This window comes from Oreochromis niloticus, linkage group LG10, assembly GCF_001858045.2.
Source record: "Oreochromis niloticus isolate F11D_XX linkage group LG10, O_niloticus_UMD_NMBU, whole genome shotgun sequence".
NCBI classification, from domain to species: Eukaryota; Metazoa; Chordata; class Actinopteri; order Cichliformes; family Cichlidae; genus Oreochromis; species Oreochromis niloticus.
Window position 1 is genome coordinate 31,341,365 of NC_031975.2, and position 15,460 is coordinate 31,356,824.

At 43.7% G+C, this 15,460-nt stretch overlaps 2 protein-coding genes across 4 annotated transcripts; both read right to left on the reverse strand.

Moving 5' to 3' along the window:
* Positions 1-843: 843 nt before the first annotated feature.
* On the reverse strand, positions 844-9,700 carry LOC100697834 (flavin-containing monooxygenase FMO GS-OX4). 3 transcript variants are annotated; one of them, XM_005462522.3, is made up of 9 exons: positions 9,404-9,700; positions 8,446-8,676; positions 8,022-8,160; positions 5,206-5,351; positions 4,472-4,524; positions 3,608-3,732; positions 3,062-3,169; positions 2,704-2,913; positions 844-2,556 (listed from the first exon to the last, which is right to left on the reverse strand). In XM_005462522.3, exons 2-9 carry the CDS (start codon positions 8,646-8,648, stop codon positions 2,245-2,247), a joined length of 1,296 nt encoding a protein of 431 aa, XP_005462579.1. In that variant the 5' UTR covers positions 8,649-8,676; positions 9,404-9,700; the 3' UTR covers positions 844-2,244. The 3 variants fall into 3 exon arrangements, with proteins under 3 accessions (XP_005462579.1, XP_005462578.1, XP_013121131.1); XM_005462521.4 differs by having other exon boundaries at positions 9,499-9,699; XM_013265677.3 differs by lacking the exon at positions 8,446-8,676 and having other exon boundaries at positions 9,499-9,700.
* A 2,134-nt stretch (positions 9,701-11,834) lies between these two features.
* Positions 11,835-13,866, reverse strand: med31 (mediator complex subunit 31). Its single transcript, XM_003457663.5, has 4 exons — positions 13,676-13,866; positions 12,810-12,884; positions 12,631-12,727; positions 11,835-12,516 (listed from the first exon to the last, which is right to left on the reverse strand). The coding sequence occupies exons 1-4, from the start codon at positions 13,683-13,685 to the stop codon at positions 12,300-12,302; spliced, it is 399 nt and encodes a 132-aa protein (XP_003457711.3). The 5' UTR covers positions 13,686-13,866; the 3' UTR covers positions 11,835-12,299.
* Between the last annotated feature and the right edge of the window lie 1,594 nt (positions 13,867-15,460).

The following is a 15,460-nucleotide window of genomic DNA, read 5'->3' on the forward strand; positions in this document are numbered from 1 at the left end:
TCAAAGCACAGAAACAGTTTTAGTGAAGGTTACAAATGATCCTCTTATGGCCTCTGACAGTGGACTCATCTCTGTGCTTGTCCAGGCCCCCTTAATGACCTTGTAGTACCATATCACCCTATTAGAGCACTTCGCTCTCACACTGCAGGCCTACTTGTTGTTCCTAGAGTATTTAAAAGTAGAATGGGAGGCAGAGCCTTCAGTTTTCAGGCCCCTCTTCTGTGGAACCAGCTTCCAGTTTGGATTCGGGAGACAGACACTATCTCTACTTTCAAGATTAGGCTTCAAACTTTCCTTTTTGCTAAAGCATATAGTTAGGGCTGGACCAGGTGACCCTGAATCCTCCCTTAGTTATGCTGCAATAGACGTAGGCTGCCGGGGATTCCCATGATGCACTGGGTGTTTCTTCTTCACTCACTATGTGTTAATAGTAGCTCAGGCGGTAGAGCAGGTCATCTGCTGATCGGAAAGTTGGTGGTTCGATTCCTGGCTTCCCCTAGTCTGCATGCCAAATATTCTTGGGCAAGATACTAACCCCAAAATTGCTCTCCGATGCATCCATCGGAGTATGAGTGTGTGAATGTTACTTAGAAAAATGTCCTGGTGTAAAGCGCTTTGAGTGCTCAGAAGAGTAGAAAAGCGCTACATAAGAACAAGTCCATTTACCATAATAGACCTCTCTGCATTTAATCATTAGTTATTATTAATCTCTGACACAGCATGTCTTTATCCTTGAAATAAAGAAGGTTTATTGTAATGACTGAGGTAGATTTGAGTGTACAATGTTTATTAGAGGCAGCTCTGCTAATCACAGCCAGAGGGTGGTGCTAGAAGGTGATTCAAATCTAAAAGGCTTGGTCCTCTGTGGAGCTGGAACCATGATTTCACAGTAATCTGAGTACACTTTGAGAGTTCCTGTCAGCCTGATCCATAGGACATAGCTGCAGTGATCAGCTCATTAAAAGCACAGCGATCGTCCAGCATTCGCTTCAAAACACCTCCATCACAACAAAATCTCAGCATATAAAGTGCAGTTAGTGATAATGTCACTGTGTAGAGCTCACTACTCTGTCTGCTGCCAGCTGTGGGCAAACACATTTAGATTCCTGCTGTGAGAGGAGTTCTGAAGGCCTGAGAATCAGATTGATTAGTTCATTTAAAATGAGCTGAATCGACTCCTGACTGCTCCTAAGAGGAAACGGGGCCTGCGATCCTGCTGCACTCCCTCTGTTCAAACGCTTCAAGCTCAAAGTCTGCGCTTTAATCACACCTTCAGTCTGTCAGGTAAAACCTACTGCGGTGCCTTCACTTTCTGCCTGTCGGTGTCATTGGGACAACTCCAGTGTGAAGTGTGATGTTTTTACCAAAGTTGAAATCTAACAACACTTTGCCTCGTTGCACAGACTCTGGATGTGATCTCATCTGGTGTGGAGTCTCATCTCTGTACCAGCATCAGTGTCAGCTCAGTGCTGGAGGTCTCTATAACCTGCAGATAATTAGCACTTTCCTTTCTGTGTCTGTTTCTTCACAGGATAACTGTGAGGATTAACTGTCCTCTATAATAGTAATTAAAACTAAAAGCAAAGTGCCATTGTTATAAACGCCAGTCAGATATATTAGTGACAGCTCTGGAGTCCAACCAGTTTACATCACTGACTCACAGGGAGTAAAAGCAGCCTTCACAAGTCCAGTTATGTGTTAAATAGTTTGGATTTTTAAAACAATAAAATTCTGAGGTGTGTTTTTAACAGCAGCTTTAGCAGGGGAGAACATTAATCACACAGTAAGCACAAAAGTTGAAGCATTCGAGTATTGTGCTATCTACTGTACAATATAAAGCGCCTTGAAGCAACTTTTGTTGTGATTTGGTGCTATATAAATAAAATTGAATTGAATTGAATTTTTTAAAGTGTTTTTTGAGACGACTCTTTGTGTTCTGAGCTAAATTGGGGGCTCATCCGAGATTTGTGCATCCTATAAACTTGCTGGTGCTTTGCTTAAGTCAAGTTTCTATGTATTTTGGTTTGATGTCTTTTAGCCTTTATTAGCTGCAGTGGGAGTTTAAATATAAAAGATTTTCATTGGCTAAACAGTTTATTAAAGCATAATTATGGATGAGGGTGGAAGTCCTCAATCTAAGCAAGTGTAGTAAATGTGAAGAGGGGCAGAGGGAGCAGGCCTCTCAGGTACAGCCTGAGGTGGCGCTAGAGGCTCAGCTTCCTTAGCACACCTGCCATTCACCAATTAATTGATCAGCTCCCACTGCAAGTCGCTGATCAGCCTGTAGTTGAGCTTCCGGTAGTTTTTGGGGTGAATCTGTCGCTGTCGCCACACCTCCTCGTACAGGCTGCGTACAACTGGAGGCAGCAGCGGGAAGCCGGCAGAGCGAGCCAGTGTGTTGCAGTACTCCCACTGATCCTGGTCCAAGATCAGCAGGTGGCGATGCTGGACTCCCCGCTCCAGCTTCTCCTGCAGCTCCCGCCGGACCTCATCCTCCATCTGAACTCGAGAGGGTAACGTGACCGAGCCCTCCAACACGGCCAGGGCGAACTGGACCTGCAGCGATAGAAAAAGGAAATTAGCAACCGAAGCTACTTAACAAACGGCATTCAAACCCGAGTAAGTCCGCTCTGTTTCTTAGAAAGTCTGCACTGGAACTGCTGCAGTGGAGAATAGTGGGTATGAGGGTACACTCCCACTCACCTGGCAGTTGAAGTTGGGGAAGGGGCAGATGATCTTGCAGATGCCGATGAAAAAGAGCGAGGGGAAGGCGGGTGGCACCATGAAGCGGTACAGGGGTGACATCATCTGGTCCTGGATGTCCAGACCCAGCTGGGCTGCGTCCAAGAACTTAAACCTGAAGTTATAGCCGGTGCAGAACATCAGCACGTCCGCCTCCGTCACCGAGCCATCCTGGAACCGATCACAGCGTCACATACCACCAACCAATCCAATCCAATTTTATTTATAACCAATCACAGGGAGTGTCTGCTCGAACTTTATTTAAATATATCAGGTGGACTTCCTGTAGTGGAGGATTAATACAGTTGAGGCCAGTCACCTGGAAGCGAATTCTGCCGTCGTCCTCGACGGCCTCTACTGAGCTGGACTGTTGAATCCCAGCAGGCAGAGGGAATGTGAGACGAGGACGGCGGTGACTCAGAGTCACCTGAGAGAAGAAGAAAGAAAAACACCCAAATTACTGCGAGTCTAAAGCTCCATCACACGCTTTCTGCACTCGCTGCAGCGTTATGCAGCGTAACCTGCTGTTAACTTCTTTATTTAAATACAGAATTATGGGTCTCTGCTCTCGCTCCTCTTCCTCCAGGCCCGGGTCTCTAACCAAAGGCTCCCCATGGCTTTGCCAAAAAGTTAATACAAATGTGGGAACATGCAGCCTCTGTCTATCACCTGGCACCTTCCTCCTATCAGAGGGTCACCTTCGGTACCGGTGCCCAGCTTGTCTCTGCATGTTTAAAAGCTCCTCTTTAACTCAGGCTTTTTGGTATGTAAACTGAAATATGCAAGAAATAAATAAATAAAATAAAATAAAATAAATATCATAATAATAAAAATAATACATCTGCATGCAGATGTTAGTTGTTACCTGGGCACCCACATTGGCCAGCTCGAGGGAAATATCCAGACCTGATGCTTTGGCTCCCAGAACGACCACCGACTGACCCGTGAACGGCTCCGCGAATCGATACGAGTGACTGTGGAGCACTTTCCCTGCACACAGAGGCACACTGGTTCTAGAATGGATCATTGGGAGGGATGCACTGTGCAGCTGTGTCAGTTGTTCCACTGTTGTAAAGGAGACGTGGCGGATAAAGGTTCCGGACTCGGCTGAGCTGCCCATTGAGCTTTCATTCAAACTTCTTTGGTGTCCAGAAGCCTCTTAAACCTCTGATTTTACCAACTGACTGAAACACGAAGGCTTCCCAGAGGTGTCTGAACACACCCCAAGGTACGCTTTGTGAGGATTCAGCACAAAATGAGAACAAACAATGCTGGTGTGTCTAACCAGCCGCACAAACATTCCCAAATTTCACACCAATGCGGCTCAGTTTGAAGTATCACGACCTGCTGTGAACTCACACAACTGTCCACACTTTCAGTGTGCAGCAGACGGAAAGGAGAGGACTGAGCTCTGCAACTTTCTGATGGTCAGGGAAAAGCGGCACAGTCCTTCCGCTGATCCAATCTAGCGCCAGCGAACCTCGATTTAGTAAACTGACACTTTAAAAGATTAATGCTAATTACGACTGAGTGTTCACAGATGTTACTGAGGCTTAAACACAAGAATAAACCTGATGAAGATATCAGTAGTCCACTGCTTTCATTCAATCTCCTCAGAAAAATAAATTTCTAACATATCAGGAACTTTTCATTAAAATTTCTTGCTTGTTGTAAAAGCTTTGTTTGTTTTTTTTGTTTTTTTTTATGAAGGCATAAATGTTTGTTTTACCTTTAAAGTTCTCGATGCCTGGTATGTGTGGGAAGTGAGGGTCTGAGTAGTGCCTGTAAAACAGACAAAAATAACAGTCAAAATAATAAGAGCCGCTGAAGCCGGTGAACTCAGAGCTTTGGTGCCCTCAAGTGGCAGCAGGGGGCAGAGACTTTTATTCTGAAGTAAAGCTGAGAGACCAGATCAGCCTCACTCTTTAACATAAACATGCAGCCAGAGTTTGTTTTTTTATACAGCCCACAGAATCATTTCAAAACAAAATGCTCACCTTCAAATTAAGAGCTTTAATCCACATTTTGTAACTTTCTGCTTTCAATAAAATCCTGTTCTTTCTCCAAAACACAACAGCTTAGACTTCACAAGACTCACACTTTTATTTGTAAATCTCAACATTTAAAGACTTTTTAAAAACCCAAAGACATTGTATTAAAGTTGCTCTCTGGAATAATTAGTGAATGCAAATATGTTGAATCGCAGCCACACATTGACCAGGTGTTACAGATCATTAGCCAAAGAGAATGCTGTCGTTTAACCTCGTTTGTGACTCTACTGGAACCATATTTTACAAAATCAAAATCACATTTGATTTAATGAAACTTTAAACTACGTCTGAGACCATCAACTCATCGGCAAAGTGTTGGTCACAGATTCAGATTCATAGATTTCTGCACTATTAGATTTATTTGTCATCGCCCCCTGCTGGTCATTAGACAGAACGCAGTGTGTGATCTCACCCCGAGCAGATGAAGACGGAGTCGAACGTCTCCGTTTTCTGATGACCTGAAGAATCAGATGACGTCACTTCCCACGTCGTCCTCTCCTCCACCTCGCCCTCTGCCATCACGACAACGGGCTTCACTCTTTCCACGACAGTGTTGAACTGACAAAAAGAGTTGCAGTGAGGAGTGAAGGTGGCGCCGCGGGAGGTTTACTTTTGTAATGTATCATGTTTGAGACAAATCAGATCTATTAGAAAATTCAACCCGAGCAGCTTTTTATTGACGGAGCTGAAATCGCCTCCAAATCTCTGATCATCCTGGTGTCCATACCTGCGGCAGGTACTCAGGTATTGGCTTTATACTAGAGAGCAGTTTCGACATATTAGTGACGAAGCATCAGGCTGTTCCTGGATGGAGCGATGTTTTCTTATGTTTAACACCCTGTCACAGCCAATCAGATCACTGTCACATCTTTATAAACAAGAACTAAAAAATTTGGGACAACAAACCACAATCACACTTCTGATTCTGAAAAACTGACCCAGCCATGTAACATTAACCAGGTCAGGATTATTATTGGATGGATGGAAACTCCTTTTGTCTGGGTTTGTTTTTAGTGCTGTGACATAGTGTTTGTATAACTGCTGTATCTTTATTTGGGTTTTATGGTTTATTTAATGCAGCATGTGCCTGCTGCTCCCAAGATAAATGAGATGAGACGATGAATAAAGAAAAAGGAAATGAAAACTTTTTTTTGAGTTTCTTTGGAAATCCGGCCCGGAGTAATTTAGCAGTTCAGAAACGCTCATCTAATCTGTGTTGTGATTATGGCAACATTGTTTACATGACATCGGTGTGTCACACCATGCTTTATGACCGTCACTGTGTCCTTTATGAACAGGTTTCATTAAGCCTGAGGAAGCAACACTGCTGGTACATTTTCATGTCCAAAGCATGCTGGGTAATCGCCTTGATTATCTTTATTGCCTATGAACAGCTGTTAGGATTGTTGGTCGTGTTTCTGGTACCAGGAGTTAAAAAAGAACCTTCAAACGAACAAAGCTTCTTTTATCCAGCTGGGAAACTTTAAACCTGAGTTCTTCTACTGCAGAGTGCATCTGTGATTCCCGATCTGTGATTCCTGATCCATGATTCCCAATCTTCTTATTCCTGATCGTGATTCCCAATCTGTGATTCCTGAACTTTTTATTCCTGATGTCTGATTCCCGATTTGTGATTCCTTGTCTGATTCTGATCTGTGATTCCTGAACTTTTTATTCCAGATCTGTGATTCCTGAACTTCTTATTCCTGATGTCTGATTCCTGATCTGTGATTCCTGAACTTTTTATTTCAGATCTGTGATTCCTGAACTTCTTATTCCTCATGTCTGATTCCCGATCGATGATTCCTGAATTTTTTATTCCCGATCTGTGATTCCTGATGTCTGATTCCTGATCTGTGATTCCTGAACTTTTTATTCCTGATCGATGATTCCTGAACTTTTTATTCCCAATCTGTGATTCCTGATGTCTGATTTCTGATCTGTGATTCCTGAACTTTTTATTCCTGATCTGTGATTTCTGAACTTTTTATTCCCAATCTGTGATTCCTGATGTCTGATTTCAGATCTGTGATTCCTGAACTTCTTATTCCTCATGTCTGATTCCCGATCGATGATTCCTGAATTTTTTATTCCCAATCTGTGATTCCTGATGTCTGATTCCTGATCTGTGATTCCTGAACTTTTTATTCCTGATCTGTGATTCCTGAATTTTTTATTCCCACTCTGTGATTCCTGATCTGTGATTCCTGAACTTTTTATTCCCGATCTGTGATTCCTGAACTTTTTATTCATGATGTCTGATTCCCGATCGATGATTCCTGAATTTTTTATTCTCGATCTGTGATTCCTGATGTTTGATTCCTGATCTGTGATTCCTGAACTTTTTATTCCTGATCTGTGATTTCTGAATTTTTTATTCCCGATCTGTGATTCCTGATGTTTGATTCCTGATCTGTGATTCCTGAACATTTTATTCCTGATCTGTGATTCCTGAATTTTTTATTCCTGATCTGTGATTCCTGAACTTTTTATTCCTGATCGATGATTCCTGAACTTTTTATTCCCAATCTGTGATTCCTGATGTCTGATTTCTGATCTGTGATTCCTGAACTTTTTATTCCTGATCTGTGATTCCTGAACTTTTTATTCCTGATCTGTGATTCCTGAACTTTTTATTCCTGATCTGTGATTCCTGAATTTTTTATTCCTGATCTGTTATTCCTGATCAGGTCTCTGTTGAAGCAGATTTTACCCTCAAAGACCTTCTTGGTTAAATACAAGAAGCAGTCGAGCTGGTTGGAACCTTGTTTCAGACTGTTGCTGGTTCGTCAACATCTGGGGCTCAGACTTATCGCAATGGTCGCCACTGTGATCTTTCCCACGAACTCCACACTCTTACTTTTTACACATGCAGACATTATTCATTTTTCAATTCAATCAATTTTTATTTATACAGCGCCAAATCACAACAACAGCTGCCTCCAGGTGCTTCATTAAGCACCTGGAGGCAGGTGCTTAAAGACTCTACAATAATACAAAGAAAGGAATAAAACATTAATGAGTCGATATTTTCCTTTCTGCACTCGAAGGGCATCAAATAAAAAAATGCTGCGATCAATAAAGATTTTAACTAAATCGTAAAGTCTACATGTATCACAAACCGGCCACCTGAACCCTGCGGGAAAACTATTCCCTACATGACATCACAGACTGAGTTATGAGAGCCAGCATGTTAAATCTGACTCAGAAGAATCCAGGACGACTCACCCGGATGTGAGGCTCGATGCCGTGGCTCTGGCAGTACCTCTCCAGGTACCTCTGGACCTCCTGATGGGGCAGGAAGCTGCTCAGCTGGGGGTCAAAGGGGAAGTCTGGGAACATCATCACCTCCTTGGGCAGGTTGGTCCTGTTGGAATATCAGAAAACATTAACTGTGAGGACAGAGAGGAAACTTCACTGCAGGTCAGCCTTTCTCTCGTGTTCATGTCAGTGTAGGAGACTGCAGAGAGAATGACCCCAAAGACACAGGAAATGACCCGAATCAAATAACTGTGGCTTTAGGCTTTAGTTGAGTCAGGTTTGAAGCATTAAGGATGACTTTACAAAATAAATTATGCAAAGCTACTTTAGTGAAACGTGGAGCAGGCCCTCGCAGCGAACTCATCGATGGCGTGCAGACAGGTGAGCCTACCTGAGGTCTCTGTACATGCTGCTGTGCACTGGCAGCCCGTTATCAAGCTTTCCAACACGTTCGTCATAACACCAGGTGCCGCCTACGTTTTCAGAGAGCTCGAACACCACTGGAGGAGCAAAGTGGCCCGGACGGGACAGGATGTGCCTGGCCGTGCAGAGTCCGGCCGCTCCGGCACCGACCACCGCCACCCGCTGCAACATCAGGTCTGTGCTGGTGACTCCACCCGAACTGAGCACAGAGACAGACACGCGTGAGATGAGGTCTGGTTATCACAGCGAGTAAACAGCTAATAATGAACGTGCGGTTAAATATTAACATGCTTAATGAATACAGTACGTGCTGATCTGCTCCACCTCATTTCCTGTTGTAAATCTATGTTCCAGTGCTACGTGCTCACATCAAACACAGCCACAGCACCGAGATCGGTGTGTACACAGGTGATCCCTGTGAGCCTGACACACAGACTCGGGCTGCCTCTTCTATGGTTCTATGAGGTCACAGAAGGTTACACAGACGGATGACTAGGTGATAACTGATTAATGTGAAATAGCCCCACTCACCTGCTGTTTAAATGCTTGTGAGGGGCAGCCAATCAGAAGAAAACTGGCTCAAAGGGGCAGGAGTTAAAACTAGTGAATCTGAAGCCCTGTATAATCTGATTATTTTGAACCCTGTCGAATTCCAAGAATAAAAGGTATGTGAGGTCACAGGTGAAGTTGTGACTCTAACTCAGTTTATAGTTTAACCCAGCCTGGACTTGGACCTGCAGGCTGGCAGTTTACAGTCTGAGCCATTAGATCCACTCCACACTTCACAGATGAGCAAAAATGAACAACTCTCTTACCAGAATGCTAACAAGCTAACTCAGCCAGAGTTTCATAAATCACACTTATTCAACCCAATATTGCAAACTGCGCATGCCCACACCAGGCGGCCACAAACTTTTTAAATCTACCTGTCAGTGTAGATCGCTCCGTTTCTACATTAAAGTCGGCACTTTTAAACAAAACACTCCGACTGATCAGTGACGATGAAGAAACGAGGAGTTACCGTCGTCCCGCTCAGCCGTTTCCCGTCCCGGTGTCCGCGGAAATCAGCGAAAGCATCGCTTAAACGTTAGCTAACTGAACCGCTGGGCGTCCATCCAGGCACCGAGGCACGACTCACGACACAACACCGCTCCGTTACCGCGCAACGGCCCTGGTGTTACGGAGAAAACTGCCCCGGGTCTTCCGCTAACATCAGCAAAGTAACTTCCGGAATCCTTCACAATAAAAGCAGATAGAGAATAGACTAGAATAGAATGCCTTTATTGTCACTATACAGTTGTACAATGAGACACTGAGCATCTCCTACTCAGTGCAAACATGCTGGGGGGGGAGGGGGGCAGGTCTGCAGCGCTATATACATATGGACAGTATTAACAGAGAGAGAGAGAAATATATATAAAATGTATAAATATACAAGCCGGTTTTAAAAAAGTAATATGTAATAAATAGCGTCGTGTATATACAGTTGGGTTATTGCACAGTGGTGGTTCATAGAGGAAATGGGAAGAAAAAAATAACAAATTGTGTGTGTGTGTGTGTGTGTGTGTGGGGGGGGTATCGGTGCATGTGTGAGTTCAGGGTGGTTATGGCTTTAGGGAAGAAACTGTTTTTGAGTCTGTGGGTTTTTGTGCTGATGCACCTGTAGCGCTTCCCTGAGGGAAGCAGGCTGAACATGTTGAAGCCAGGGTGGGAGCTGTCCTTGATAATGTTTGCTGCTCTGCTGAGGCAGCGGGAGGAATAAATGTCCACCAGGGAGGGGAGAGGGCAGCCGATGATCTTTTGTGCTGTCTTGACCACACTCTGAAGCCTCACTCTATCCGCCTTGGTGCAGCTGCCGTACCATACCGTGATGCAGTAGGTTAGCAGGCTCTCAATGGACGAGCGGTAGAAGGTCAGCAGCAGGTTGGAGTTCAGCTTATACTTCCTGAGGACTCTCAGGAAGTGCAGCCGCTGTTGGGCCTTCTTGACGACCGCTGAGATGTTTTCTGTCCAGGAGATGTCAGCAGAGATGAGGACACCAAGGAACTGGAAGGTGTGGACCCTCTCCACACACTCCCCGTTGATGTAGAGGGGGGCCAAGTCGGTGTTGTGTCTCCTGAAGTCAACAATGAGCTCTTTGGTTTTCTTGGTGTTCAGTGCCAGGTTGTTTTCTGAACACCAGGCTGCTTCAGGACTTCCTCTCTGTACTCTGCCTCGTCTCCCTTTGAGATGAGTCCGACTACTGTGATGTCATCAGCAAACTTGATGATGAGATTGTTGTTGTGGGTTGAGCTGCAGTCGTGGGTGTAGAGAGAATACAGGAGGGGGCTCAGCACACAGCCCTGTGGGAGCCGGTGCTCAGTGTGCGAGTGGAGGAGAGATGAGGGCGGAGTCTTACAGTCTGGGGCCGGTTTGTGAGGAAATCCTTTATCCAGGCACATGTGAGAGGAGGGAGGCCAAGAGTGACCAGTTAATGACGTTTTGCGTGAGAAAACGGAAAAAATAACACTTTATTTTATTTTCAATACATTTTAGCTTCATTTAGTTTCCTGAGTGGATTTACTTAACTCAGATGTGTATTTGGAAACTGGGTTTGATATTAGTTTAGGTTTTAGCTTTTCTATTACGGCTGCTTGGCGTGTCAGTATTTAACAAAAATGACTAAAACTATATGTCCGGCTTTCTTTTTAAGTGAATTTCATAATAAAATTTGTTTGTTTGCTTTATCAGTCAGCTGACCTCTGTGAATGGTGTTTGCACTGCTCGCTGCACGTTTAATCCTCGGTCCTTCATCTGTCATAAACAGAGCTCTTAAACTTTTACAGGTGTGCTGAGAGCAGCAGGTAACAACACACCCAATAAACAGAGGGTCCAGGAGGGCTCTCTCTCTTTGTCTGTTGTGTCGTTGTCTGTCGCTTGTGCTCAAGGCTCTGCAGCCTGGGGATGCTTTGCTTTGTCTTGTTGCTCTGCTCTTTTCCACAGGATCTGTTTTTAATAGTTCAATTTTTAAATTGGATCTAAAAATAGAAGGATTGCGTTTCCTTTTAAAATGTACATCATGAGCCACCCTCACTGAATCACTGTTTAATGCTCTGCTGTAGAAGTGATGATGGAGTGAACCTTTGCTCTGACAGAAAAAAGAAAAGCAAAGAAAATCCGATTTATTTTATTTTACTGGCCGTGATAGAATTCTCTTTGTGATGAAGCGAGATCTTCTTCATGTGACCTGCATCAGACCACCTCCTCTAAGAGTCTCCTCCCACCTTTCCTTCACATCAGGATATTTCAGGTCAAGGAAAAGAGGTTAGGAAAAGGATGTAGGAGGTCATTGTTGTTATTGAGCTGACTAACACAAAGGAAGCCTGCATAACTTTATTGGTTTCATCAACACGCAAACAGAAACAAACTCTTCACATTTCAAACATTTTATTAGAACAAAGGATGAAAAAAAGGTCCAACCACACCCCTCTCCCTCAACTGGACACTCAGGTGATCGCCGCAGGTAAAAACATGCCCCATCAGGCAGGAGCTCACTCTGCAGCTGGTAGGACCTGACTGAGCAGCAGCACTTTAAATTATAACCTCTGCTGTCTTATCTGTTTCGGTCTCTTCCTGCTGAGACCATTGGACTGACAAGTTCCAGGAAATAGCCACATCCATAAATCCAGGAGAAATTTTAACTTGAAAATTGCAACAGGAAGGTCAAAGCTGATGCTTCCCATCAGCTGATCAGCTCCCACCTCAGTTCCTCCCCTGCAGTCTTTAATGTTCATGTGAATGGAGAAATAACCTTGGCATCCCAGCAGCGCTCCAACTCCGTCGTCACTTTGCGGCGGCGTTGCCGTGCGGCGGGGCCGTCTGCGGCTGCGCTTGCGTCTGCTCGGCGAGTGCCTGCTGCAGCCGCATGCGTTTGCGTGAGTAGTGCTGCCAGTGCAGCAGCTGCTGTTCGTCAATGAACTTGGCGCACTGAGCGTTCACCAGCTCCTTCCTGAAGTGCTCGTACTGCAGCAGCTCCAGCATGTGCAGGCAGTGGGGGTACCTGCAGTGGGCGGAGTCACAGAGCAGAGGTCAGCTGACAGAAGGTTGACAAACATCACAACTTTACTCTCACACAGAAAATTGTCTAAACCAAGAATCAAACATGTCGCCGTACTTGAGGAACTTGGCGTACTCGGGCTCCTTCCAGTACAGCAGGTACTTCAGGTAGTTGATGAAGGATCTGTCCCTCAGGATGCCTCTCTGAGCCAGAACTGGAAACACAAACACACAAAATCTCCGTCAAACTCTGGCAAACGTGAAGCTGCGAGAGTTTCTGATCACAGCATCACTCACAGTTCAGGTAGTTGGGATTCGCCAAACACTGGACGAACTCAAGCTCCAACTGGAAACGGTTCCTGGCCTGCTCCTCTGCACCGGGAAGCACACGAGTTAATCAGTAACACGACATTCAAACCCAACAACACCGATTATCTTGAGATCATCAGGAGCACACGTGTTTAATTACAGTAATAATGTCCCAAAGGATTCAATTCACACTACACACACGCCAACATAACACAGCCATGAGAAAGCATGTTTTTATACCAGACTCCATTAGAAAAAATAGCAATTTAAAGACACATTGTTTTAATCCACCCTGAAAACTTTAAACAGGCAGTTTGGAAATTAAATTTAATGTAACGGTGAATTATTGAGAGCCGAATTAAAGCGCGAGTCTCAGAGTACAGTCTTCAGAGTCCATTCCCGGTTATCTTCAAACACACTCACTTAAGCTGATAAATCAAGTTTGTTCTTAATCTGAATAATTTCTTGCGACGTAGTGAACAGGACAGAAAAGACCGACACTTTGCAGCCTGACTTAAAGCTAATCATGAGTATACCAACGTATTTAACAACACATTGAACCACATTTAAAAACAACCAAACCTTTGCTCCCTTTAACTCCCTTAAATAAAACCAGTAATCCCAGCGCCGCCAGACTCCATTAAAAAAGTGACAATTTAACGCCGCTTTGTCGGTTTGGGAAAAGCCTCGTTGTCAAAGTAGAAAAACAAGATAGAGCACATCTAAATACCATCAGCTGCTCACAGACAGGCTTTTAAAGCCAACAAAGTAAAACTTACGGATTTATTGGTGTTTTGTCTTGCAGGAAATATTAGCCTAGCAGATTAGCATTGATCAAACAATCTGCTACAAACCTGTTTCCATGGCTACAGCCTGAAGGCACCAGTAAGTAGATGAAGGACTTAAATGTCAGATAAACTGTCTAAAAATGTTTAAAAGGCAAAAATAAGAAAAGAAAGCCGGGTTTTGCTCTTTTCAGGTTTAATCGCTGCTATCAAACGTGTGCAGACTAAATGACGTAAAACTTCCGCCGTCTTCGCGACATCTACGTCGCTTTACGCCGCCTGCTGTTCGTTGTTTGGCCGCCAGAGGGAGGCAACAGACGACAAGAAAAAAGCTCCTTCAAACTACCACAAATAACTTGATTACACTTATGTAATAATAATAATAATTTATGTGAGCGCAATATTCACAGGATAACTAATAATAATAATAATAATAATAATAATAATAATAATAATAATAATAATAGTAACAATTTTTTCATGCACAGAAAAGCACTGAAGATGTACTTACTATACTGATCAGGGTGCAGTCAGATGATGAGAAAACCAACTAATGTGCTAATACTGTGACTGTGATCATGTACTATTTCAGGTCACAGGTGACCTCTGTTCTATACAATCCTTCAAAACATTTTGCTACTTATACACAAAACTAAGAACCTTTCTTTTTAGATTTTGTATTAGTATAAAAAACAAAGCACAGCTTTCTTCAGTTTGAACACATATTGGCTGTATATGTCTTTGTCAGTGTAAAGGTTCTCTCCTGTTTACCCTCTAAAATATGTTGGATGTTGTCCTTGTGTAAACCGTCACACGCAGAGTCTAATTTTCACCCCTGCAGAATCTCCAGGTTTGGTGCTCAAAGATATATAAAAGTCTGCTGGAAGTTTGCAGAAAGTTACCCGAATGCTTTTCACCCCTGCAGAATCTCCAGGTTTGGTGCTCAAAGATATATAAAAGTCTGCTGGAAGTTTGCAGAAAGTTACCCGAATGCTTATCAGACCGTCAGCACCAAAATCTTCCAGTCTGATGAAACCAAAGTTCAAATATTGTGACACAACACACAGTGATATGAGTGGAAGAATACAGGCACCGACTGCAGGGATGTGGGGATGTTGTATTTTAACATAGAGCGAAAAACAAACGCAGAGCAGGATCATTCAGTAGGACAATACCCCAAAGCACATCATCATGAACACAGGAAGGCTTGGACTGGCCCAGCCAGAGACTGGACATGAACCTGATAAAGCATCTATGTAGAGAGCTGCACCTGGCAGTCACTCAATCTCTGCAGCCAACATAGCTGAGCTGAGAGGTTCTGCCAAAACCAATAAGAGTGACAACAAGAGTGACAACAAGAGTGACAACAAGAGTGACGTCCTAGACTAGACCCTGTCACTGCTTTCAAAGCAAGTGCAGAGTGAAAAGCATGCCCACTAATATTGGACACTGCTAATTTAATGTTTAGTGGACATTTGAAGTGGCAAAAGAATCATTTAATTATCTAAGTAAATCATTTTGTCCAAATCACATTTTTCCTCCCCCAGATAAAAGTTGCAGCTAAAAGTTTGACCACTGGGGGGCAGAGTTTCACCTGGATGTGTGTTGTTTTAATTTAAAATTCTTCTTTTTAGTCTTATCCTCAATGTCAGTGTCCTGCTCTTCAGCCACATCGATGCACTGCACCATTTTTTGGTACAAACGGCATGAAAGTGCAGCCTGGCATCAGCTGAACTTCAGCTGATATCACTTCAATATAAAACTTAGATGTTTTTGACATAAAATCCAAGCTTCTGTTTGTTTCTGTTCAAACTTTAGTTCACTTTGGAAGATGTTCGTTTAAAAAAACCCAGC

What these genes read in the sequence shown, in the direction of transcription:
- med31 (XM_003457663.5), bottom strand. An exon ending in GAATCCCAACTACCTGAACT is followed by an intron (nt 12,728 to 12,809) that starts GTGAGTGATGCT and finishes TTGTGTTTCCAG; the next exon opens with TTCTGGCTCAGAGAGGCATC. An exon ending in GAGTACGCCAAGTTCCTCAA is followed by an intron (nt 12,517 to 12,630) that starts GTACGGCGACAT and finishes CGCCCACTGCAG; the next exon opens with GTACCCCCACTGCCTGCACA.
- LOC100697834 (XM_005462522.3), bottom strand. Translation starts at nt 8,648, where the DNA reads ATGTTGCAGCGGGTGGCGGTGGTCGGTGCCGGAGCGGCCGGACTCTGC. An exon ending in GCATCGAGCCTCACATCCGG is followed by an intron (nt 5,352 to 8,021) that starts GTGAGTCGTCCT and finishes TCTTTTTGTCAG; the next exon opens with TTCAACACTGTCGTGGAAAG. An exon ending in TGGCCAATGTGGGTGCCCAG is followed by an intron (nt 3,170 to 3,607) that starts GTAACAACTAAC and finishes TTCTTCTCTCAG; the next exon opens with GTGACTCTGAGTCACCGCCG.